Source organism: Astatotilapia calliptera, chromosome 20, assembly GCF_900246225.1.
Source record: "Astatotilapia calliptera chromosome 20, fAstCal1.2, whole genome shotgun sequence".
Classification (NCBI taxonomy): Eukaryota; Metazoa; Chordata; class Actinopteri; order Cichliformes; family Cichlidae; genus Astatotilapia; species Astatotilapia calliptera.
Genome location: NC_039321.1, coordinates 8,696,865 through 8,720,097, shown reverse-complemented (window position 1 = coordinate 8,720,097; position 23,233 = coordinate 8,696,865). Strand labels below are relative to the sequence as shown.

Here is a 23,233-nt window from a genome sequence, read left to right as displayed (position 1 = left end):
CATTTAGATCCATTTTCTTCATTTATGTGGCCGTTGTCTAGACTGCAGTTGTACTTATCTGTACTTATCTGTATTTAGTTTCTGCTTTGCTTTTTTCTGTTTTTGTTTGTTTGTTTTGTTTAACTTTTCATTTCAGTTTTATGATCATGAATGCTAAATTAACTTAAGGGGCAGGGTTGCTGAAATTATTGCATGCATGGGGAAACCTAAAATGTATAATTAAACACATAGAGTCATTTCATTAGGCACACCTGTTCACCTGCTCGCTAACACAGTTATATCATTAGCCAATCATGTGGCAGCAGCTCAGTGTGTTTAGGCAAGTAGGCATAGTTAAGATTACACGCTCAATTTCAAACCAAGCATATGAATGGCACAAAATGAGCTGCAGAGAAAATGCCTTGTTGAAGTCAGAGGGTAAGAGGGCAACCAGCTGTTACATCTAAGGTATGCAGAAGAACATCTTTGAATACACAACATGGTTAAAAAAAAAAAAAAAAAAAAAAAAAAAAGGTAAATGGCCTGTATTTGTACAGCGCTTTACACATCCAGTCATCCACCCATTCACACACTGGTGATGGCAAGCTACATTGTAGCCACCCTGGGGCGCACTGACAGAGGCGAAGCTGCTGGACACTGGTGCCACTGGGCCCTCTGACCACCACAAGTAGGCAACAGGTGAAGTGTCTTGCCCAAGGACACAACGACCGACACTGTCCAAGCCAGGGCTCGAACCAGCAACCTTCCGATTACAAGGCGAACTCCCAACTCTTGAGCCACAATTGCCCATATCAAACTTTGAAAAAGAGGAAATGCTACTGTTAAGAAACAGTAAATTTGAGGTCATCCTGATCATTCCTGCAGTTGCACTAATGGGTGTGTGTTTGTTATTACAAATTGGAGTCTGTTGTATATTTATGATTTAAACCGCTCCAGCACCGTTAACATCTAAAGCATCCTCTAATCTCTCAATTCACATGGGTCCATCAAAACTGAACAGAAGAAAATTGGAAGAAGTCTATTCAGACATGAGGTCAGAATTGACATAACTAACGTGAATGGATGGATGGACAGAGATGAAAGCATCAATCCACCGTGTCTTGTACAAGTAGTTGAGATTGGTGGTAGTGGTGTAATAGCTCATTATTTAAACTACAAACTACCTGAATATTGTTGTTGGCCACCACTTGATTACCACACTGTACCCATCTTCTGATGGTTGCCTGTAGCAAGGTAACATGCCATGTCACAAAGCTCAGATCATGTCAAACTTGTTTCTTGAACATTGCGATGAGTTCACTGTACTCAATTTTGTACTCAAATATGGACCATAATCTCTGACTAATATTTACAGAACCTTGTTGAATCTATGCAACAGGGAATTCATTCTGAAGACAGTAGAGGGTGGCTTCTGTTTCTCCTAAATAACCATTATCTTCATCCATCCGTTCATTCATCCATTGTCTTCATGTAGACAAATTGCCGGAGGTCATATCTTTTCTGTAGCATTTTAGAATATTGATATCGCTCCTGTCATCCAGGAAGGGTTAAGTTTGGTCTCATATCTGCTGTTTTTCCCTCCCTTTTCTATCACACTATGTGTTGCAGTTGACATTTAAAGAAAATGGTTAATGCTGAGAGTAATGTTTTGTTAGGTAAAAGGTGTGTATCACCTGAAAAGCATGTGCTGTTGTAAAGTCAACATGTAGACAGGCCTTGTTGACCTTGTAGACAGCCTGCAATTTACCTTCTATTTGCATAGAGGCGTAGAGTGGCAGACGAGACTGATCAGCTTGAACGTCATCCTGTTTTTCAACAAGCAAAGCAAAAGCTGGTATCAATGTGGGAATTAAGACAAAAATCCTTGTACATAGGTCATCTCATTTATAACTAGTCCTGCATTGTATAGGCTGTCATGATCATAGGATTAAATGGATTAGACAATCCTGGAAAACAGGACAAACTATGCCTGATTCTCCCAGAGCTAATAGATTTCACTTTTTTCACTTCTTTTTTTGAAAAACATTTTATGTTTTTGTTTGTTTTTTTCTTTTAAATTAGAGTTTCAGCTTATTCGCCACTTTTTGGCAAAATATACCTGGTGATGTCAACAGGATTATCTCTGCTTCAACTGAACACTACATAGCTGCAACACAGGTTGTGTCATAAACTGTATTTAAAGGGTTAATCCTTTACGGCTAAGGGCATTTCCAAACATATAGTCAGTTTGCTCTGATATGAATCAGATGCAGAGTGGGGGAACTTGTTGTATTTCTCATCAGTTTCATTTCCTTTGAAAGAGGGAGGGGGAAATGTAAGCCAAAGTACATGTAAGAAAACCGCGGGAGAACCTTCACTCTGCTCTTTAGTTAGATGTGTCTATCGTAGAAATGATAAACACAGAAGGCTCAAATGAAGGTGTGATGCTAGTCCAGGTGAGACCATTGATTCTGTTGAGTTTAATTCCTCCACATCCTAGAATGCAAAGTTGGAGCACATCAGGGTTAAACAAGGTTGCCACCACAAACAAACTGTTCCAGAAATTGTGACCAGATGGACCTTCAGCATCAGAGTACAGACCTTGCAGTCTCTGCTGCTTTGATTTTGACTTTTTCTTTTTTTTTTCCTTCCAACTTTATTGAATTGTATCATGGAAGCGTGACACAAAACCATACAAGCAGAAAATGTACGCAAAAGATACTCTTCTAAAATAGTCAGACAACCCCATTAGTTATTTTCTTCCAATGAATAATTTTACGATTTCTAGTAGTTGTTTATTTTCCATGAAGAAATGTTACTGATCACTTCTGAACTGAGGCTCAAATGAAGGGATTCTTGGTCTTTTAAGCTCCTTCACTAATCGATCCATGCCTGTGTGGTTGTCTTTCTGCTGGGAGACAAACACTCACTGCAGCAACTCCCTTAAAGCAACCCAAACACTCACAGTTACTCTTTAAGGATGAGGCCGAGTGTTTCTCAACACGATCCTATTGGCAAATTTAAAATTTCACAATGAGGTCGTTGTTCCCAGCAAAACAGCTGACCTGTGTGAATGTGTCATCGTGACACGTTTTTGTGTCGCTACATTGCTTTTCTTTTTTTTTGTTCTGCCAGCTTTGCTCCACCAAGTATTCCTCTCAGGACATAATACGACGGCTAACGTGATGTAGTCAAAGCGAGCAGACTGGGAGCATCCCCTCCATCCTATATACACTCAAATATGAGAATCATTCCCATGCAAGGCGAGCCCCTCTGCAGCATTGCCGTGTCCATTTGTTCTGCTCTACTTTGCATGTAGGTCATCTGTAGTGGACCAGAGATGCAGCAGAGTGGCATCTGTGAACTTCAGCCTTTTTACTCTGTAATCCTTGTTTTGTATTGGGTTCAGTTTAAATTTTGACATCGTTTGTGAATAACCACAATGATTAAACCAGTTTACTAAAATCACAGTATAATGAACAGCTCGGGCGTTTTTAGCAGATCTCAGAAGCTGAACGTCACTTTCCCAACAGCAGTTATCAGCTGTTTATTTAACAGTTGTCAGTACTGTGTGCTTTACAGACCTTTAGACTCTGATTGGACTGATGCACACAAGGTGATAAACAGAAAAACACTGCTGATTAATTCTAAATCAGAATCACACCCAGTGTTACTTTGCAAAGTTTAGTTGAGCAGATTTAATCTAGTTGAAAATAACTGGAAAATGTAGTTTTAATTTTTAGGGTTATGATTTATTTTTCTGCTTCATGTTTTTATCTGTATATATTTTTGACACATCTCTATGCATTGGATAAATATAGAAAAATAAATATAGAAATGTACACAGCACTGGGGGAAGTCTGATGAGTCAGCATCAATGCAGTAGGGCAGCATGTCTGCAAAGATGTGATATTCTGTCGCTCACATCTGCAAATGAAATCTGTATCCAATTCCCTAAAAGCCTCAATCCCCACTGAACTGGAAGTGACGACATCTTAAAGTTAGGTCCTCACGACACCCTGTGCAAAGGACCCTTGAAACTTTACCACACACTGCAGGAAACAGTCTGCCTCTATAATGACACCCAGTGGTTAGTTTTAGCCTTAAGCTTCAGCTTGTAATTTGATGTGGCTGTTTGGACTGGCCTTCCTCAGCCTCCACTCTCAGACTAACCGTGTCAGTAAAAAATAGTGAGTGCCACTGCATCTGACCAAACGAGGCACCTTTTATGAAAGTGCACATTTATTTCTGGGATTCGTCCCAGATGGAAGTAAGACAGGTCTGTCATACACACTAAAAAAATTTTTTTTCAGTATTTAAAGTCTGATTCAGAACCCCAATTTATCTTGTCTGCACAAAGCTTGGCCTGTGTTCACTTTAAATGATCGACCCAATGATGGAGTGGCCTATTTTACCCCGACGATGAGAATCAATGAGTTTATTCAGAGCAGGCATAATCTGAAACGAATAACTGCCCTCTGCAACAGGCGCTTTTCATTTTAGAAATATTAGTTAACCACTGATACTTTCTGCACATAAAAATAGCAGAAATAAATGTTGTAGAGTGTGCATGCTGTGCACCTATTTAACAAAATCACTTTTGATGCTCCCGCCTGAGATAGAAGAAAGGAGGGGAAATCATCTCAAAGGTAAGTTTTTACAGTTTTTTTTAGCATGTGTGTTTTGTTATAGAAGCGCGCTTTAGTTATTTTACAGCTTGTATCATGTTATTTTGTGCACATGCACATCCTAAAGACATCCCTTTATTTATAGTCTTAACTAAATATGGAAATTATGTGGAATTTATTTAACAGATTTCTCCCCAGAAGGACAATGCGTGAGTTTGTGTTCATTTATTTTCAGTTGAGCCATGGCAGCTGATCTGGATGTGGTGAACCTGTGTATTATTGCTGGAGGAACACTGGCTATTCCCATCCTGGCCTTTCTGGCTTCCTTTCTTCTCTGGCCCTCTGCATTAATTAAAGTGTATTACTGGTAATGTAGATGACTTTCTTGTGCTGTGCTTCAATTTATATTTTATACTATTCTATGATATATTTTTATGTGTCAGTCAGAATGTTTGGTTTGGAATGCTAACTTAATCCAGGATGAGGTTTAATCACATTATTGATGTTTCTATCTGATTGAATCTATGATTTACACTCAACAGCCACTTTGTTAGGTACACCTTGCTAGTACTGGGCTGGACCCCCTTTTTGCCTTTAGAACTGCCTTGATTCTTTGTGGCATAGATTTAACATGATGCTGGAAACATCCTTGAAAGATTTTGGTCCATATTGACATGATGGCATCACATAGTTACAGCAGATTTGCTGGCTTCCATTACCCCACTCACTGGGGCTCTATTGGACTGGGATGTGGGGACTGAGTCATTTGAGTATAGTGAACTCATTGTAATTGGAGCCTGATTCTAGCTTAGTGACATGGTGCATTATATTGAAGCTATAAGAAGATGAGTACACTGTGGCCATAAAGGGATAGTCATGGCAACAATACTCAAATAGGTAGCAATATTTAGAACAATGCTCAACTGGTACCAAGTGTGCCAAGAAAATATTCCCCACACCACTGCACAACTAGCAGCCTGAACTATTAGTACAAGGCAGGATGGATCCATGCTTTCATCTTGTTTATGCCAAATTCTGACCATACACTCTGAATGTCACATCAGAAATGGAGACTCATCAAAGTGGGCAATTTTCTATTGTCCAGTTTTGGTGAGCTTGTGTGATTTTTCTGTCCTTAGCTGACAGAAATGGCACTCAATGGGATCTTCTGCTGTTGTAGCCCATTTGCTTCAAGGTTTGGCCTGCTGAATGTTCAAAGATACTCTGGTTGAAACAAGTGGTTATTTTAGGGTTGTTGGTTTTTTTTTTTGCCTTCCTATTAGTTCAAAGCTGTCTGGCCATTCTCCTCTGACATCAACAGGAAATTTCCACCCAGACAAATGCTGCTCATTGGATAGTTTCTCTTTCTGACCATTCTCTCAAAGTCACTTAATCACCGTTCTGCTCCATTCTGATGTACGGTTTGAGCTTTCGCATCTCACCCTGTGATGGCTGATTAGATATTTGTGTTAATAAGCAGTTATACAAGTGTGCCTAACAAAGTGGTGTATGTACATATTGTATAGTGTACCTGGATTTTCTTTGCCCTTTCTTGTCATGCGCTTTGTGGTTTCTAATTTGGAAAGGTGCTCTAAAGATAATATTCATTTATCAATGACATTGTTGAAAACTGTGGCATTGGTTACCTAGCATACTTTGTTTAATGATATTTCTTGTGTCTTAGTTGCTGTGACTATCCAAGAAAAAGAATCTGCCTCATCATTAATCCTTTAAAGCATTTCAGCGAAGAAAGCCCAGATTTGAATTTGCATGTAAGTCTTTGTAGCTCAGATATGGTACCTGCTTGTTTTCAGGTACTGGAGGAGGACTCTGGGCCTGCAGGTGGGCTATGCGGATTGTGGTGGTTATCGCTTTTGTTACTCCTACAGAGGAAAGCCTGGAATGAGACCTTCGATCTTAATGCTGCATGGCTTCTCTGCTCACAAAGACACATGGCTCACTGTTGTCAAGGTTTGGCTGACACTAGACATCACATTTTACTTCCCAATAGCTCATGGGGCTAACACTCAGCTTAAAACTAGCTAACACTCAAACTTTTTGTCAAAGAAAGGCTGAATGTATGCTTTTAGTCAGACATTTATCCAGTAGAGTTATGCTCCATCAGTCACACGATCCAAGAGAAAGACTGGAATTTATTTCAATTTAAACATTAATTAGAAATGATTTCATAAATACATATTGTGCTGTTTATGAAATTCTTCTTAAAACACCCTTTCTTGGCTTGAATGCATTTCTCATATTAATGACATTAAGCGTTCTTTTTTGTCTTCTGCTGCTCCAGTATCTGCCAAAACATCTGCACATTATGTGTGTGGACATGCCTGGCCATGAGGGCACAACACGCACCAACATAGATGATTATTCCATTCAGGGGCAGGTCAAAAGAATCCATCAGGTACACCCAATAGATAGTTTTTAAAATATGTTGGTGTGTTTGTCAGGTGCCTAAATCATTCCAGTAAAACTCTGTTTTTGTCTTTTGTTCTTCTCAGTTTGTGGAAACCATCCGCTTAAACAGGAAACAGTTCCATCTGGTTGGAACCGGCATGGGGGGAAATGTAGCCGGGGTTTACGCAGCCTGCTATCCCTCAGAAATCTGTAGCATGACTCTCATCTGTCCAGATGGTCAGTCAGTGTGTTTGTGTGTCTGTGTATGCGTGAGCCCAATCGTACTATGCTGTGATGAAATCTGTCTGCTGTCAAGGTCACTTTGTGGGGTTCAGTTCTAATATGGTGAGAAAAAGGGAGTACGTTTTAGAGGGAAGACTTGTTTCGGCAATCAGTGCTTAGAGTTGTGGTAATTCTTTAGGAAATGAAAGTCAGTACACTGTCCTCTGAAGTCATGGAAACACACTTTTGTGTGTTCCTGTGTAAACCATCATCAATGAGCCCTTTGTGCTTTGTCCAAAGAGAGGCTGGATGCAGGAAAGAGTGAATATTTTAACTTTAAACAGGCACTCACATTTCTTAATAGACAGATAGAAAGAAATGAAGGAACTTACCAAAAAAACAGAAAAAGAAGTTAGATGTAGGAAGAGCTCCAACTAAGGACTTCACCTCTGTGATCAAATGGAAATAGAGTAGGGTCCTAAGATGTATAAGATGTAGAAACAGAAAATCCAAAGTTTTTAGAATCAGTGGGTTAACAAAATACAGTTAGTTTTATTCATTTTCTTGTTCAAAATAGAGGTAGTGTAATACCATACTATATTTTAAAAGTTTGACAAAATGGCTAATAAAATTAACATAATTCAACATCATAAAGACACATCCTGACATGCCAGATATATGTGGATTTAACTTAATGCTGTTTTCACAATTACTCAACACAAGTGAGTATGAACTTTAATGTAAGTTTATTTATTAAACACATTTCACTGTTAGCCGAATATGAACAATGCAATGTATGAAAAACCAAGATATTGACAACGTCAGTGTATTTACATGAGGGAGACTATTTAAAATGTACAAAGTGTTTCTTTTATGGTGGTTTTCCGTTTATCCTAAGGAGGAACGTGTGTGTGTGTGTGTGTGTGTGTGTGTGTGTGTGTGTGTGTGTGTGTGTGTGTGTGTGTGTGTGTGTGTGTGTGGGAAGGTGGGGGTGGGGGGGGGGGTGGATATGGGTCAGGCTAACCAGTAGTGCCACTGAGAAATGCTGTTCAACTGGTTGGCCAAGTGAGCACTCATTCTGCAGCATATGGGCTCTGAAAGTGTGAAGGTTGCTTAGTTTGTTACTTTTTTTTTCATGACAAAAAAATATGTTCAGCTAGACATAATATTTAATTACTAATATAAACCCTACATTCCACCTAAGACTGGATCTGTAATTGGACCCATTATGCAATTAATTTTCCCAGGGCGCAACATTAAATGATTGGGACTGGGTTTATTTTATGCCAAGACACGATAAAGACACTGTTTAGCAAAATATAAATCACATTATTGAACAGAGTAAAGGATAAGGTGCAGGAAAGCCACAATTTATTGTCCCCATATGAGGACGGGGGCTCTCTGGAGATTAAATAGTGCCTTTTTAATAGCAAACCGATTAATACAGAGCATGAAATTAACTTTGTGTCCAAAATCATCATTTTATTCTGCAGGAATAAGACATCCATGTGAGACCAAGTTTGACAATCATGTGCAGGACCTGGAACACAGCAATTACACCCTGAACATCCCGCTGATCCCCACTACACCCGAGGAGATGGAGGATATGTTCAAACTGTGCTCCCATGTTCGCTTTAAAATTCCTCAGCAGGTCAGGCCTTAATTTCAAGTATACATTTTTTTTGTTTTGTTTTATGCGCTAATAATTTGCAATCATGATGTAGACTATAAAAATAACAAATACAGAGTAGTAATCGTCTTACTGAATTGCTTTGTTATTCGAAGCTTGGCTTATTTTGTGAACTTTTTGTTAAAGCTACTTTTTCGCTGATTAGATCCTTCAAGGCCTGGTAGATGTCCGAGAGCCTCACAACACATTTTACCAAGAGGGTCAGTTCACTTTGTATTGAAATATTTCAGTATTTTCCAGTTTAGTGGAAAAATTCCAGTAAATTCTCTTTTTCTTTAGTTTTTATGGAGATTGTAGGTGAGAAATCAAGATACGCCTTACAGGACCACTTGCATCTAATAACCACACCTTTACAAGTGATATGGGGCAAACAAGACCAGGTAAACTAACACAATGACTCCAAGTACATAAATGATTACACAGCAGGTTTTGCGTCTAAACTAATCTGAAGATTCATATTCCAGGTGCACACGTGCTGTACACTGAAAGTGGTGGCTCAGGCTTTCTATTAAAGAGAAACTTTATAGAGCAGGGGTGTCAAACATAAAGCTCGGGTACCAGATTTGGGCTGAGAAAGACTTCAGTCTGGCCCACTGGACGGCTTTGGGAAATATGAAGGTCGTAAATTGAATTGCATTTTTATACGTTTTACAGCTTTGGCTACTGATAAAGACTTCCCCCATGGCCATTTATACTTCACCAAAGTAAATAGGTAACAAATTAAAAAAAAATGAAATAACAGAGAAGTTCCTTTTTCCCACTATTTTTCCTCTTCGATTAAATTCATAGATAAACTTCTTTACACTGACAAAAAGAAGAGTTTCACTGGTCCACACCACTTAAGATCAAAGTGAGCAGTGCAAAGTTAGTTTGGCATCCCTGTCATAGACATACTGGTAATCATCTGCATTTGCTCAGGTGGTGGATGTCTCTGGAGCGGCAGTGATTGCAGAGACCTTGTCTGAATGCAGAGTGGATCTGCTGGAGAACTGCGGACACTCTGTGGTGATGGAGAGGCCTTCTCGGACAGCCAGACTCATTCTGGAGTTCATCATCTTGCAGCAAAATGCCAGAAGTGGCACAAAGAAAGCCACCTGACCTAAAGACTTTTCATCGTTTCATGTTATTCTAATGCTCCAAGTGCTCCTGCTTTTGTATAGAAGATGCAGACACCTCACAAAAATGTACAATTAAGATAGTAAGAAATTATTGAAGGCTTCCTGCATTTCTTCAGTGTGAATGAATCACATTTCTGTTATAACACAAGCTGCATGACGATAATAAAACGACCATGCGTTTATGTGTGAGCGTGATTCACTGAGAGGCGCCTGCAGCTGCACCAGGACCTCCCTCCTTCTCTTCCTTGATCCTCCTTGTGTGCGCAGTCTTGGTTTAGCCCGGAGCCGAGCACAGTTACCCAGTGCGACCAGCGGTAAACATCAGTGACTCTCAAGCTGCACCGTTAGACACCAACCACAGGCTTCTGTCGCTGAATAAAAACAAACATACAAGTACGCACGAAAGAGAGCAGGTAAGACATGGTTTTAGCTCATGTGTCACTCACTGCTCGGTCCTACTAAGACCCTGGCGTTAACCTTAGCAGTAGGAGCAGCTAATGGGATGCTAGCTGCGTTAGCTTGCTAACCAGAAGCTAGCAATTAGCTAGATTAGCGGGTTGTATGTTAACTTGTATGCTTTCATTGTGTTTCACGCCACACAGCTCTGTGTATCCGAGCTGGGTTTGTGATGTAGTAACGGTACTGAACTTAAAAATGCACTTCGGGGCTTGCTGTAGCAGCTTGTTAGCCAGTTGGCAGCAAATACTGCAAAGGCACTGTCGACTGGATATTTTAAAGAAACATTGGTTAGCTGGCTTCACTAGCATGCAGTGAACCAATACACCTTAGTTAAATGTTGTAAGTAAAACAGGTCTGTGTGGGCAGTTTTATATAGGGTGCTTATCTGCGCCAGGTTTAAGTTTCAAGTTGAGTGCTTTTGTGGTTTCTGCTATTTAGTCCCGACTTTCATGCTTTGAAAGTGAAATGTTAAGTTTATATTTAAACAGGGAAGCAGCAATTGATAGAACCAAGCCTTGTATTTGCTGCTCTGCAACCAGCCACATTATAGTAGCATAACAAATGAGATGGGGAGTACTAAGGGTTGCTTAAAGGAAATTAAGAATGAGGACTGTACCGCGTACGTTATTTGCCTATAGATGAAAGCTCAGATCATAAAACCAAATTCTGCGAGTATAATTTACATCAGTTACTCTCTTACTTAGAACATTGGCTTACTTATACTTGCTTTATTACTTTAAGTATACAGAAATATGCAGATACTCTAAGTGTCTCCTTGTGGTACACAAGTTGGGAAAGTGGATAGTAGTGCTTTATTATTTAAATTGGCAATTTCCTTTAAATTAACACGCACACATACATACATACATACATACATACATACTAGGGGTGCAACGATATTCGTATCGATATCGAACCGTTCGATACAGTGCTTTCGGTTCGGTACGCATATGTATCGAACAATACAAAATTTGTAATTTATTTTATCAACTTTCCTTCTGACGATGCTGTCTGTGTTGAGTGCTCAGTGAATCTGCGTTCGACTACTCCGCCTAGGGTCGACAGTGCAGCCTAGGCGGAGTAGTCGAACGCAGATTCACTGAGCGCTCAACACAGACAGCATCGTCAGAAGGAAGAGCGCAGGGCAAGCTAGCGAGACAGAAGTTAAGCTCCCCTTACAACATGGACCTCCCCCATGGACCACCCTCATTCAGATCTGGCCTTTGGAATTATTTTGGTTTTCATGTGACGTATGACCCTGAAGGTAAGCGAGTCATGGACTAAAGTAAAACAGTATGTTGGATGTGCCATGCAATGCTCAATTACATGGGTGGGAACTAGTGTGTTAGCGCAGTTAACGTGTTGGCCGTCTAGCCCCATGCACGGGGCGATCGGCGGTAGCTCGTTAACGGAGATTTGCCGTGCTGTGGCGTTAAGGTCATTTCAACGAGATTAACCTGAAAGCACTAGTGGGAACACAACGAATATGACTGCACATTTACGCCGACATCATCCTAGTGCAAAGACAAGTGGAAGCAGAAAAAAAAACAAGTAAGCATGCTACTAACTTTAGCCGAGTCATTTAGACAGCTGTTTAATATGCTGCTGAGAATATAGCCCAGAAGAAGCGGATAGTATAGCTTTTATTTTGGAAAGAGACATTTCTCTGTAATAAACTCTCTTTTCCAAAGATGAGTGATTCCTCAATCAGATACAGGGCTTGCAATATCGCTAGCCTGACGTCCTGGGGCTAGCGATTTTTTTCAGTCGGGGTACCAAAATCTATCTCTGCCCTGCCTGTCGGGCTTTTGTAGGAAGGAAAAATATATGTCAATGCTTTTGCATTCTTTCAGAAATGTAGCTGGGTAATTATGTCATTGGCATCGATGAGCCACTGTCAATATGTGACATATTGAAATTGCGTTTGAATTTGCGCTTGTTTTTTTGCTTTCACTTTGCAATCATGCGAACTATGTATAGAGAGCGACAGCACTGATCTGTGAGTGATGATAATTTGTGCACCAATTCCTCTGACATCGTCTTATTAATTGTTAGCTTACTATGCAAACATGACAAGTGAAATCTCCCGCAGCTTAAACATGTGAGAGGTTGATCGCGCAGAGAATTGCTGAGCTTATGTGAGTGCGTGTGTAAAAGCAGCAGGATATATATTTGACTACGATGACCTGGATGACCGAGAACCTTCACAGACAGATATATATTTTAGTTCTGCTGAGCCAAATAAGACAGGTCAGGGTGAAGAAGTGACAGCCAAAGAAAAGCTTACCACAAAACGGAGAAGTTATGACAAATCAGACTATAAGGCAAAAAGAAAGTGCAGCTTTATGGTTTCATGGACAAAAGAATTTCTGTGGCTGCAATATGATGAGCTAAATAACCAGGGCTGCACATAAGTGGTCCGCAGGTGCGTATTCGCTGTCAAAATAAAAAACACGCACAAGGGTTAGGGTTAAATTTAAAAACTGTACTTTTGAGTCAAAATATATATTTATAATTTTAATAAATGACAAATTAAAAAGGCATGAACATTTTTTTTGTATCGAAAAAATATCGAACCGTGACACCAAAGTATCGAACCGAACCGTGAATTTTGTGTATCGTTGCACCCCTAATACATACATACATATACACACACATATACACACACATACATATATATGTGTGTGTGTGTGTGTGTGTGTGTGTGTGTGTGTGCGTGTTTGTGTGTGTTTATAAGCACTTCCTTTTTTGGCTCCTCCCTTGGAGGTTGCCACAGCAGGTCATCTTCCTCCATATCACCCTGCTGCACCCTAACATCCTCCTCTGTCGCAGCAGTGCAAATTGTTTTACTACACTCAGTGAATATCAATGAAATACTGTATAGTGACATCTGGTAACATTGTTATTGTCATTTGTATTTCTTTAATCCCCAGTTGATCTTGTTACTTTAATGATGGTTTAAGGACATTACTGTTTTTATAGCGTATTCTTATATTCCCTTTTCTGTTATTCTTGACCCTGATTGGGTACAGCTGGAGAACTATGTAAAAAAGAATAATGTCAGAATTTCCAGAAGAACAGCCAGATTAGTAAGGTTTATGACAACTATCATGAGTAACTGTGGAGGCTAAAACAAAAGCCTGTCATCTCGTGTTTATGCAGAGTGGCTTTTGAGATTATTTTCTTTAAATTAAATAAAATCCATACTTAGAAATTCAGACTTGTGCTGAGCACACAAAGCACTTCAATGCCATGTTGGCTTTGGGATTAAGGTTCAGAGCTTCAGCTCCACCTGTTCCTGAATGCAAATTTAATAAAATCTTATCACAAGAGTCCCAGCATCTACTAACATCCCAGGCTGCTGACTTCACAGTAAGAGGGTAAAGTCACATTGAAAATAACACCACTCAAATCTTTTGCACAGTCTGTTTATTTACGCTTACCCTTACTCAAATAACTCAAGGCATGCACACAGATGCTTAAGTCTGTACTGAAAAACCTCATTTAACCTAGAACAAGACTGTGTCCGTCTTGTTCTGCATATGAAGTCTTGTTACAGCTGATGTTAATATCACTGTTTTCTCACAGGTGAAATCAAAGTGAGCTGATCCTCATTCGTTCCCTCTCTATTTTGGTTCTGGCCAAGCTGCTACTCTTCTACAAATGGATAATGGAGACTGGGGCCATAGGGTAAGAGACACCTAAGAAACCTGACATGTGTCTGACAATGGATCACATAATCACATAAACTTGCTCTGTTGCCACTTTAGCTGAAACTAGTTTAGTCTAATAAAGCAAATCCTGCATTAACCCTTTAAAGCCAGTCGGAGCAGGCACGCTCTGTTTTGCGTAACTATTTTTAAATCCCGGTAGCACTGCAACCACGTAAGCTAGCGCAATAATTTTTTTTGCATATGAAACCGGAGGCGTTGTACTTACATCTTATGCCATCAGCTTGTCCTAAGTCAAAGTTTCCTTCCACATATAGTGTAACAGGTATTACAATTAAACAACATGAGATATGCATTAAATTATTGTCTTGACGACTTTGGACCAGTATCAGAAAGTTCTAGGTAAGACTATGGAGCCTTGAAAGGATCAGCAGAGAAGGAACCACACAATGATAGATAAGATGTGATTTGAATAGAAACTGTATTGAAAGTTGTAAAGTTTACAAACCCTGCCTGTCTAAAGCCGGCTTCCTACAGTGCACAAACGCACATTAAAGGGTCCAAAAATAAAATCAAAACAACATCCTCTTTAAGGAAATTCTCCAAAGAGTTTCAATTAAAGAGCTTCCGCTCCCGTTGCTCAGTCCACTTCTCTTTAGAAAGAGAAATTAGAGTTCCTTGTGTGTGTGTGTGTGTGTGTGTGTGTGTGTTTCTGTCCATTGGTTCTAACACTACCCGGGTAGATTTTTAAAGTGTTAGTCTTATCTGTATCAAGGAAGGTAGTAATAGTCCTGAGGTTCGCTGAAGATGGATCCCACGGCTGGCCACACCGCACTCGGGTCCGTCGACAGTCACTCTCTTGGGATTGGCTCGCCACTGAACCCACAGGGTTCAGATCTCAAATGATCCAGTCCTGGTCAAAAACCAATCTATGCACACAGTGCAGAGTGCATACATTACTATTTTATCTATGCCTTTTCCATCACTCATCTTTCAGTCAAGTATTGCTCAAGTATAACAAATTATTTTAGTTATACAATGTCTCAACCATCATAAAATAACTTTAGTTACATCACACAAGGTCTTAGTGCAACAGAAAATATACCTTATATTTACCCTTTTGGGAATAAATAAACTTATAAGATTCACTCTCCCATATTTATCCTTTTAACAGCTTGCTTTTAACTGTTCTTCTTTTTAAGATATTTCAACTTGAATTATTTCTCAGAAAAATATATCAACTTCTTTAAACATTAACACATTCAACAGAGTAATGAGATCCCTTCCCACGGCCGTATTTCACAGATCTCAGATCCAGGATCTTTCAGCTAATTTGGCGGTTGCCTCGTGAGTAACGGTTGCCTCGTGAGTAACGGTTGCCTCGTGAGTAACGGTTGCCTCGTGAGTAACGGTTGCCTCGTGAGTAACGGCTTCCACAACAGGAAATGTTGACTAACAGAAAGTCATCTCAAGGCATACTCGCCTCCTAGCGGCGGGGAGGGAAAATTACACCTCCAACCTTATGCAGCAGCACAACCCACAAATCTGATGTGGGTTACAATAGCTTTGCAAAAACTGCATTAAAAAGCACTTGCAGCAACAAAAACATAATATTCCAGAAACACGCTTTGCCAATCCGATCAGCTATTTGTAACACTTCCTATGTCCATCAGCGTGAACTATCCATGTCCTCCATGTCCTGCCCGAAACCGGAAGTGATGTCATTTTGCGGAAATGTAGTTTTTTACCATCAGGGCCTTATGAGCCTATACTGGTGTTTTTAAAAGTTATGTTTGACTTTATGACTTTGTGTCGTTTCTGGGATGCTTAGGACTCATATTGCACTGCTGGAAATAGTTTATTTTGATGCATATGCTGTTTTTTTTTGCAAATTTGCATTATAATATTTATTTTCATTTTTCCTGCAGTATATAAAAATTGGTGTATTTCAAAAATAAAACTATGAAGATACTTAAAATAAATTTCGTGTGGTGGGAAACTATTTTGTGCAACTTTGATGTTTAAAAGGTTTTTGATTTATTTTTTTTTGGGGGGGGGGGGGGGGGGGGGGGCTCTAGATTCAGTGACTTGTATTGTGTCCACTCATGTTTTACCATATTTTTTTCATTGTAATTTTTTTTTTTATATAGTTCCAATAGCATGAGCTTGACAGGTTTTTCTTTTCTTTTAGATGACTACTCCTGTTACCTTGAACGTGGGAGGCCACCTATACACCACCAGTTTATCCACGCTGCAGCGCTATCCGGACTCCATGCTGGGAGCCATGTTCCGAGGAGATTTCCCTACAACCCGCGATTCCCAAGGGAATTACTTCATCGACCGGGATGGAACACTTTTCCGGTACATCCTGAACTTCCTGCGGACATCTGAGCTTACCCTTCCTTTGGACTTCACAGAGACGGACCTCCTGAGGAAAGAGGCGGACTTCTACCAGATCGAACCTTTGATCCAGTGCCTCAACGATCCAAAGCCGCTGTACCCTCCTGACATCTTTGAGCAGGTCGTGGAGCTTTCCAGCACTCGGAAACTGTCAAAGTACTCAAACCCTGTTGCTGTTATCATCACGCAGCTAACCATAACTACTAAGGTTCATGCCCTGCTAGAAGGTATTTCTAACAACTTCACCAAGTGGAACAAACACATGATGGACACCAGAGACTGCCAAGTGTCATTCACCTTTGGACCATGTGACTATCACCAAGAGGTGTCCCTAAGGGTTCACCTGATGGACTACATAATGAAACAGGGCTTCACCATTCGGAACACACGCGTGCATCACATGAGTGAGCGTGCCAATGAGAACACGGTGGAGCATCACTGGACTTTCTGCAGACCCGCTCATAAAGTTGAAGACTGAGTTTACGTAGCACAATTGTTATAGGTGACACTACTGCTGGATTTGTCTTTTATATTACGCAAATCATGATTTTAAAAAAGGAAAATCCAGAAAGCAAAAATCAAAGAAGATGTGAATTTGGATTTATTCACCTGTTCGGGGCTACAACTTTTCCTGTGCTATCCTTACACATGTTTATTAGAGTGCAAGGCCTACCATAGAAACATGGGATTTTATACATATAGGGACATTGAATCGTCCCTGTACTAAAATAGTGTGGGTAAATTATTATTATAGGAATAACGGTGGCTTTAAAAAGAAAAAAGTCTTTAGAAATGAGGTCATAAAGAAGGTATGATTTGAGTCTGCCTATGCCGAGTACCTTAATAGTAAAAAAAAATAAAATGCATTCATACGAAGTTAAGCCACAATTTGTAGAAAAAAATAGAACTGTAGAAGTTAATTTAAAATTATTATTGACTCCAGACACATCACTAAATGTTTTTGTAAGATGTCAGGAGTATACTTTTTATAATACTAATAATATGAATAATAACTTATTTAGCTCAGTAGCTTCTTGGTCAGTTTCTAGTAGATTTTGAAATTAGTCTCTTAGGTCTAGCCCCTTGTATGGTACTATTTCTGAAGCCCCCAGTAGTTGTTGCATGTGTCTGACTGTTTTGTGTATGTATATTGTACATATGTCCTGTGCGCGGTTTAAAATACACCATACTATTACTGTTCATATCACCAGTAATGTTTCCAGCCATCGCAGCCAAAATAAACCCATCTGTGTATTTCATTTCATTAAATTTGCATAGTTTCTCATTTTAACTCTGATGTTTAGATCTGATGTAATTTGTCAGTTCTAACATCAAGGCTCCGTGCAGTCGTGTACAAAGTCACTATAGCTGTTATTTGGAGGAAATACAGTAGAACATCTATGAAACACAATGATTCATCTGAATAATAAAGCGTGTATATGTTTAACATTAGGTGCAATAGTTTTGCAAAAATATTTTTTAAAACTGATTTTCTTCACAAAACAAGCCATCTTGATTTAATTGTATATTCTTTTTATGTACATTGTAAAACCAAATACTCAAAGTACTTAAATTAAGTAATGTAACTCTTTCACAAGAACCTGCTACTTAGTAAAATTAAATTATATTATTTTAATTTATTTTAATTTAATTGGCAGACCTCTTTGGAAGGGTTTGATTTCTGGGGTTGATTTGACCCCAAACATAAATGACATTAGTCTTTAGTGTGATATAACAGCTGGATTGGTTTAGATTCTGAGAAAGACAATGGAGTAAAAGTAAAATGTCTGTCTTTCATCAGTTGCTCTTCCTGCACTAACATTATGCAAGGTTTAACAAATAAATTTTTATTTTTGGTTATATGTATTTTTTTTTTTAAATGCACTCAGTGATCCACCTTCAAAGGGGTTCAAACAGAGCATGCCCAACACATTCTACGCCAGACTTGACAGCAGTCTTATTGGACCGATGATTTTTTTTCCCAAATACTATACAGGTAAGTTTTGGCAGAAATTTTTAAAATTCACAAATGAAAGAGCTTTATCATGAACATCAAACTGAGATTTTGAATTCTAGCATTAGCCCACGTTGTCTTAAGTTTTTGCTTTCCACTTTCTTTTCTCCTGCCTTAGAACTCAATCTTCAAGATCCACTATCCCACCTCTGCACATATCCAAACCATCCCTCTCTATTTGTCACTTGGGTTGATTTGCTAAGTATTTTTTAATTTAATTATTAAACATTTTACTTTTATTTTAGTTAAATGTAATCAAAATATTGGAGGTGTGATAAGCTTCAACTTTTAAGTTCTACTAACTTCTTTTGGTTTGCAGTGTACAATTTCCTTAAAAACATGAAAAACTAGGTCTTTCTCACCAGTCTGATGTACATTTTCAGGTCCAAAATATAAGGAGATATAATCATAAAATTAAGTTTTGTGTTTATTTTATTTTTTGCCTACACCAGGTGGCATTTTGTTGTTGCTGTTGTTGTTGTTTTTACTTCTCTCCACTGGCTCCCTGTGGTTTTGACCAAAAACTAGATTACTATGAATATACAATGAGAACTTCATTAACCTGGAGGGAAGTTCTTGTGCCTTTTGCATCCTCAATGCAATAGGGATAGAAACAGGAAGACAAACAGAAACAATGTGTGCAGACTTGCAGTAAAAAAACAAGATACAGTTGAGAACTATCAGTATGTGCATTAGTGCAAACAGGCAGAAAAGGACAGAGTGTTAATGAGTGATAAGAGAATAAATAACAAGTGATACTTTCATAGTAGTAATAATAATCATCATCCCATCTGGTAAAGCACAGATGGGATGATGTAAGTGTATGGTATGATAGAGTGTCAATGAACATTTGTAGAAAAGAACAGTTTTTTAAATAATATTTTTAATTTATCATTGCGTGAATTGTAAAAATGTGTAGCCTATACACAGATTTTTTAAAAAGGTTTTAATATTTTATTAACTAAACGTGTGTCATAGCCTGCACCTCTTAAATTATATTTTGCCTACACCGTCCTCAGTCCCCTTAGCTATAGATTTCAAATCCAAAAAAGTGAAAGATGTGAATGAAAATAGAGACTGTAGCAGTGCCTGGATAGTGATGGATATGTTTTGGGGGCTTTTTGCCATTAACAGACAGCTGAATATTTGAATTTAGGCATTAATTCTCAATGTTTGTGAGACCAAAAGCTTTAGTACAAAAAGGCGATGTAATTTTGTACAGGTGTAACTGCATCTTTTCTTTGTTACAAATACAAGACTGATTCATTTCCTGCCTTGTATTTATTCAGATTCAACATCAAACTTAAAAAAATAGTCCATTTTCATTCTCAGGTATGAATCGGAGGTCGTTTTCAAAAGTTTCAGAGAATGCGTAAAAAGCAATGGAAACAATAATATATAGTTAGATATTACACCCATTGTGTATTTTTCTGTCATGTTATGCATAAAGGAGCAGAATATCACCACTTGACATACACCGATACCACCCGGATGTTACGACTCTTCTTGGGTGCGTTGGTTTTCCTTCAAATCCTCGAGCTGCTCTCAGTTAGTCTGTAGATCCTTGAGTGTTCCGCCCGTTTTGTATAAGCCAGTGTACAAAATTAACGCACCCAACTTAGCACGTCCGTTGCTCTCATAACATTTGCTAAGGACGTGCTGCTCGTATTTACCCACGCTGTTTCTTAACAGTTCACCTTCAGAGTTTCTCTGGGGCGCCGTGGAAGTGTTTGTTAGGACACAGTTTGTGTGTCAGGATGTTTCACAGGAGTAAAACCATTAAAGACTTACTGAACATTGTCCCGGGGAAACGTCGCCTCGGTGCGTACAGGTTCCTTCCAATCTTTTTCTGTATCGGGGGAATCATGGAGTGGATCATGATCAACGTGAGGATAGGACAAGAGACTTTCTGTAAGTGTAAGCCATGGGTTCACTCAGCTAGTCTAACCGACACGTTGAGTATCTATTTAATAGATAAGTTAGCTAGTTTTAATAAGTTAGGCTAGCTGTGTTAGCTGACCTAGCAAATGTTAAAGGACAAATAAAAGGCGCCAGTGTGCTCTTCTTTTGGTTATATGCTAGCTACCGGTTTGGGAAATTACTCCAATGCTTGTGGTCAGTGCTTTCGTACACGTGTTTACCTCGAGTTTACAGTGATCTTGACACACTTGAGAGTGCCTACAGTCAGTAGTTACTAGATAGTTGTAGGTACCTACGGTGTGTACCAACACTTTTGTCGACCCTTCCAAACGGGTCTAAAAGCAGTCTAATCAGAGAAGAGTTCCCATGTGATCCCATCAGAATCAGATGATTTTTTATCAATGTTATTATATGTTAACAGTATGAAAACTGTGAGTTACAGGTCCTTCCAATGGGAGGCATTTTTGAGCTTTCATGAATTCAGAAGGAGGAGAAGAGGCCAACATTACATTTTCAGAGCTGAAAAACAAACACACGTTTTATTATGGAATAATTATCCCAAATTACTGGAGATAACTATGTCGTAGAACAAATGGCACCAATTTAATGCGTGTGACACAGAATACGCTAAAGATCAAGTGTTTTTAAGCAAACTTTAAAAGGGTTTGGTCACCCTGTTGGATAGATGGCTATTCAAACCAAATTAGGCCATTTGCGGGGCCTATCTTCTACTGGGATTCCTACTGGGCCAAATCCATCCAGGTTGCCAGTCTTTTGCAGGGCTTACACACAGAGAGACAGAGCGGCTCACATTAACACCACCACCAGTTAACCTAATGTGAATGTCTTTGGACTGTGGGAGGAGGTCAGAGTTGCCAGAGGAAACACACAGGCACCACACTACAGACTCCACACTGAAAGGCCCCAGTTGGCCGGTTGATTGGAACCTTTATGTTTACAGTCATATAATCAAGAAATCCTCATGTTTTGGAGGCTTGAGCTGACCTAAAGAAATTAAGCAATTGTGAAAATATTCATTTTCTTTTAAGGGCAATGTGGTTAGCTCTGTTGTCGCAGCAAGGAGGTACTGTGCTTGAATCTAACCTGGGGCCTTGTTCTGTGCAGTTTCTGTGTCTGCATTGTTTTCCCTGTGTGTACCTCAGTTTCCTCCCGCAGTCCAAAGACGTGTGTTAGGTTAAATGGTGATTCTACATTAGCTGTAGGTGTTAACAATTGTCTGTCTGTATGTGTTAGATCTGCAACAGATTGGCGACCTGTCCAGGGTGTACTCCGCCTCGTGCCTTATGACAACTGGGACAGGCTCCAGTAATTATTGTAACCATAAGATATTAATGTAGAAACAGTGTTGTAATGTTATATCTGGGAGCTTTTTTAAACCACTATCTGCTATAAAGCAGTAGTATATAAACAACTTATTTTTAAAAAAATAAATAACTTTGTTTGTGAAATATTAATCTTTAAATAACTAGTAACCATCCATTAAATGCATGTAATACTCTGTGTGTCCCTTTGAAATGTGGTAATGTTGTAGGTGGTCCAGTTAAGTACTTGAGTACAGTGGTTAACTAACAAATGCACTTGAAAGAACTATGGTGTCAGAATCACTGGAAAAACAAGTTTCCACCTAATTATACGAACACCCATTCAAGTTGGAAAAACAGGTTAAAGACTAAAAAAATGCTGATGCACATGTTGCTGTGTTATTGATATATACACAAAACATGGAAGTTGTCAGTAAATGTCCGGGTGAGTGCAAAAATGTTATAATCTAATGGTGCAAACTGTTTTTTTTTTCTTTTCCTGCTAACATTTAATTTATAATATGTCCAGGTAGAGTTACGTAGGTTAGTTAGTTATGGGGGGAACTATTTTCTAGCTGAAGAAAATGGACCATCCAGTGAATGCATGAAAGCAGGGAACATTTGTCACAATGCTAGAGATAGAGTGAGCGGGGTCACTCAAAGACTGAAAAGAAAAAGGACTCCAGTGTGTTTTTACTCTCACTAAACCCATTTCTCATTATTCCAGATGTGCTGTCAGAACTAAAAAGGGCTCAAATCCTCTTGTGTTTAAAAAAAAAAAAAAAAAAAAATCCACCCTGCACATATTATCCTGTGATATTGAGAGGCCATTTGGGGACAAAAGAAGTGTTTTTCTCTACTGAGGAGAAAAAACTATTCCCTGTGTTGTTTGTCAGCTTGGCAGTCATTTTGTTATAGATATTAGATATTGCCCAGATTGCTTAGAAATTCTGCTGGATAATAAAAACAGACATTTTCACTTGCAGTAGCAGAGGGAAAAAGGAAACACCAACTTTTTCCACCTGCCTCTGCAAGTGAAAATGTCTGTTTTTATTATCCAGCAGTGGAAAAAAAAAAAGGTGTTTTTTCCTTTTTTTTTGAGGGGGGGGGATTTTTTTAAATATCCGGAACCCTGGAACTGCCCCACCTGAGTGGTATGCACTCATTACTAATGTTATGCGGTTACATGTGTCTTTCTTTCCTTCTTCAGCAAGCCAAAATATCTGCTGTGCATGCTCACTTTGACACTGACAGTTTAGTAGCATAAACCAGTGTGTTTCTTACCGTGACACATAAACTGATAGTTGGCACATTTTCAGTTAGACATCAGTGTCAAGTATCCAGAATGCTTTCTCTGTGCAGTTTTTACTGGAGACACATTTCAGTCTTTTGAATCTGTTT

At 39.1% G+C, this 23,233-nt stretch overlaps 3 protein-coding genes across 3 annotated transcripts in view; all 3 read left to right on the top strand.

Moving 5' to 3' along the window:
* The first annotated feature begins 4,354 nt into the window (after positions 1-4,354).
* abhd6b (abhydrolase domain containing 6, acylglycerol lipase b) lies at positions 4,355-10,172 on the top strand. Its single transcript, XM_026154855.1, has 9 exons — positions 4,355-4,628; positions 4,843-4,974; positions 6,422-6,578; positions 6,910-7,023; positions 7,121-7,253; positions 8,732-8,889; positions 9,074-9,128; positions 9,208-9,308; positions 9,847-10,172. Exons 2-9 carry the CDS (start codon positions 4,850-4,852, stop codon positions 10,024-10,026), a joined length of 1,023 nt encoding a protein of 340 aa, XP_026010640.1. The 5' UTR covers positions 4,355-4,628; positions 4,843-4,849; the 3' UTR covers positions 10,027-10,172.
* A 3,965-nt stretch (positions 10,173-14,137) lies between these two features.
* On the top strand, positions 14,138-17,840 carry kctd6b (potassium channel tetramerization domain containing 6b). Its single transcript, XM_026154856.1, has 2 exons — positions 14,138-14,195; positions 16,368-17,840. Exons 1-2 carry the CDS (start codon positions 14,169-14,171, stop codon positions 17,052-17,054), a joined length of 714 nt encoding a protein of 237 aa, XP_026010641.1. The 5' UTR covers positions 14,138-14,168; the 3' UTR covers positions 17,055-17,840.
* Positions 17,841-20,188: 2,348 nt separating this feature from the next.
* uqcc5 (ubiquinol-cytochrome c reductase complex assembly factor 5) overlaps positions 20,189-23,233 on the top strand; it is a 3,648-nt gene continuing 603 nt past the window's right edge. The window contains exon 1 of the mRNA XM_026155303.1: positions 20,189-20,501. Coding sequence (XP_026011088.1) covers positions 20,348-20,501 — 154 coding nt within the window. The 5' untranslated portion in view covers positions 20,189-20,347. The remainder of the gene's footprint in view (positions 20,502-23,233) is intronic.

What these genes read in the sequence shown, in the direction of transcription:
- abhd6b (XM_026154855.1), top strand. Translation starts at nt 4,850, where the DNA reads ATGGCAGCTGATCTGGATGTGGTGAACCTGTGTATTATTGCTGGAGGA. An exon ending in GACTCTCATCTGTCCAGATG is followed by an intron (nt 7,254 to 8,731) that starts GTCAGTCAGTGT and finishes TTTATTCTGCAG; the next exon opens with GAATAAGACATCCATGTGAG. An exon ending in GCTTTAAAATTCCTCAGCAG is followed by an intron (nt 8,890 to 9,073) that starts GTCAGGCCTTAA and finishes TTCGCTGATTAG; the next exon opens with ATCCTTCAAGGCCTGGTAGA.
- kctd6b (XM_026154856.1), top strand. Translation starts at nt 14,169, where the DNA reads ATGGATAATGGAGACTGGGGCCATAGG. An exon ending in ATGGAGACTGGGGCCATAGG is followed by an intron (nt 14,196 to 16,367) that starts GTAAGAGACACC and finishes CTTTTCTTTTAG; the next exon opens with ATGACTACTCCTGTTACCTT.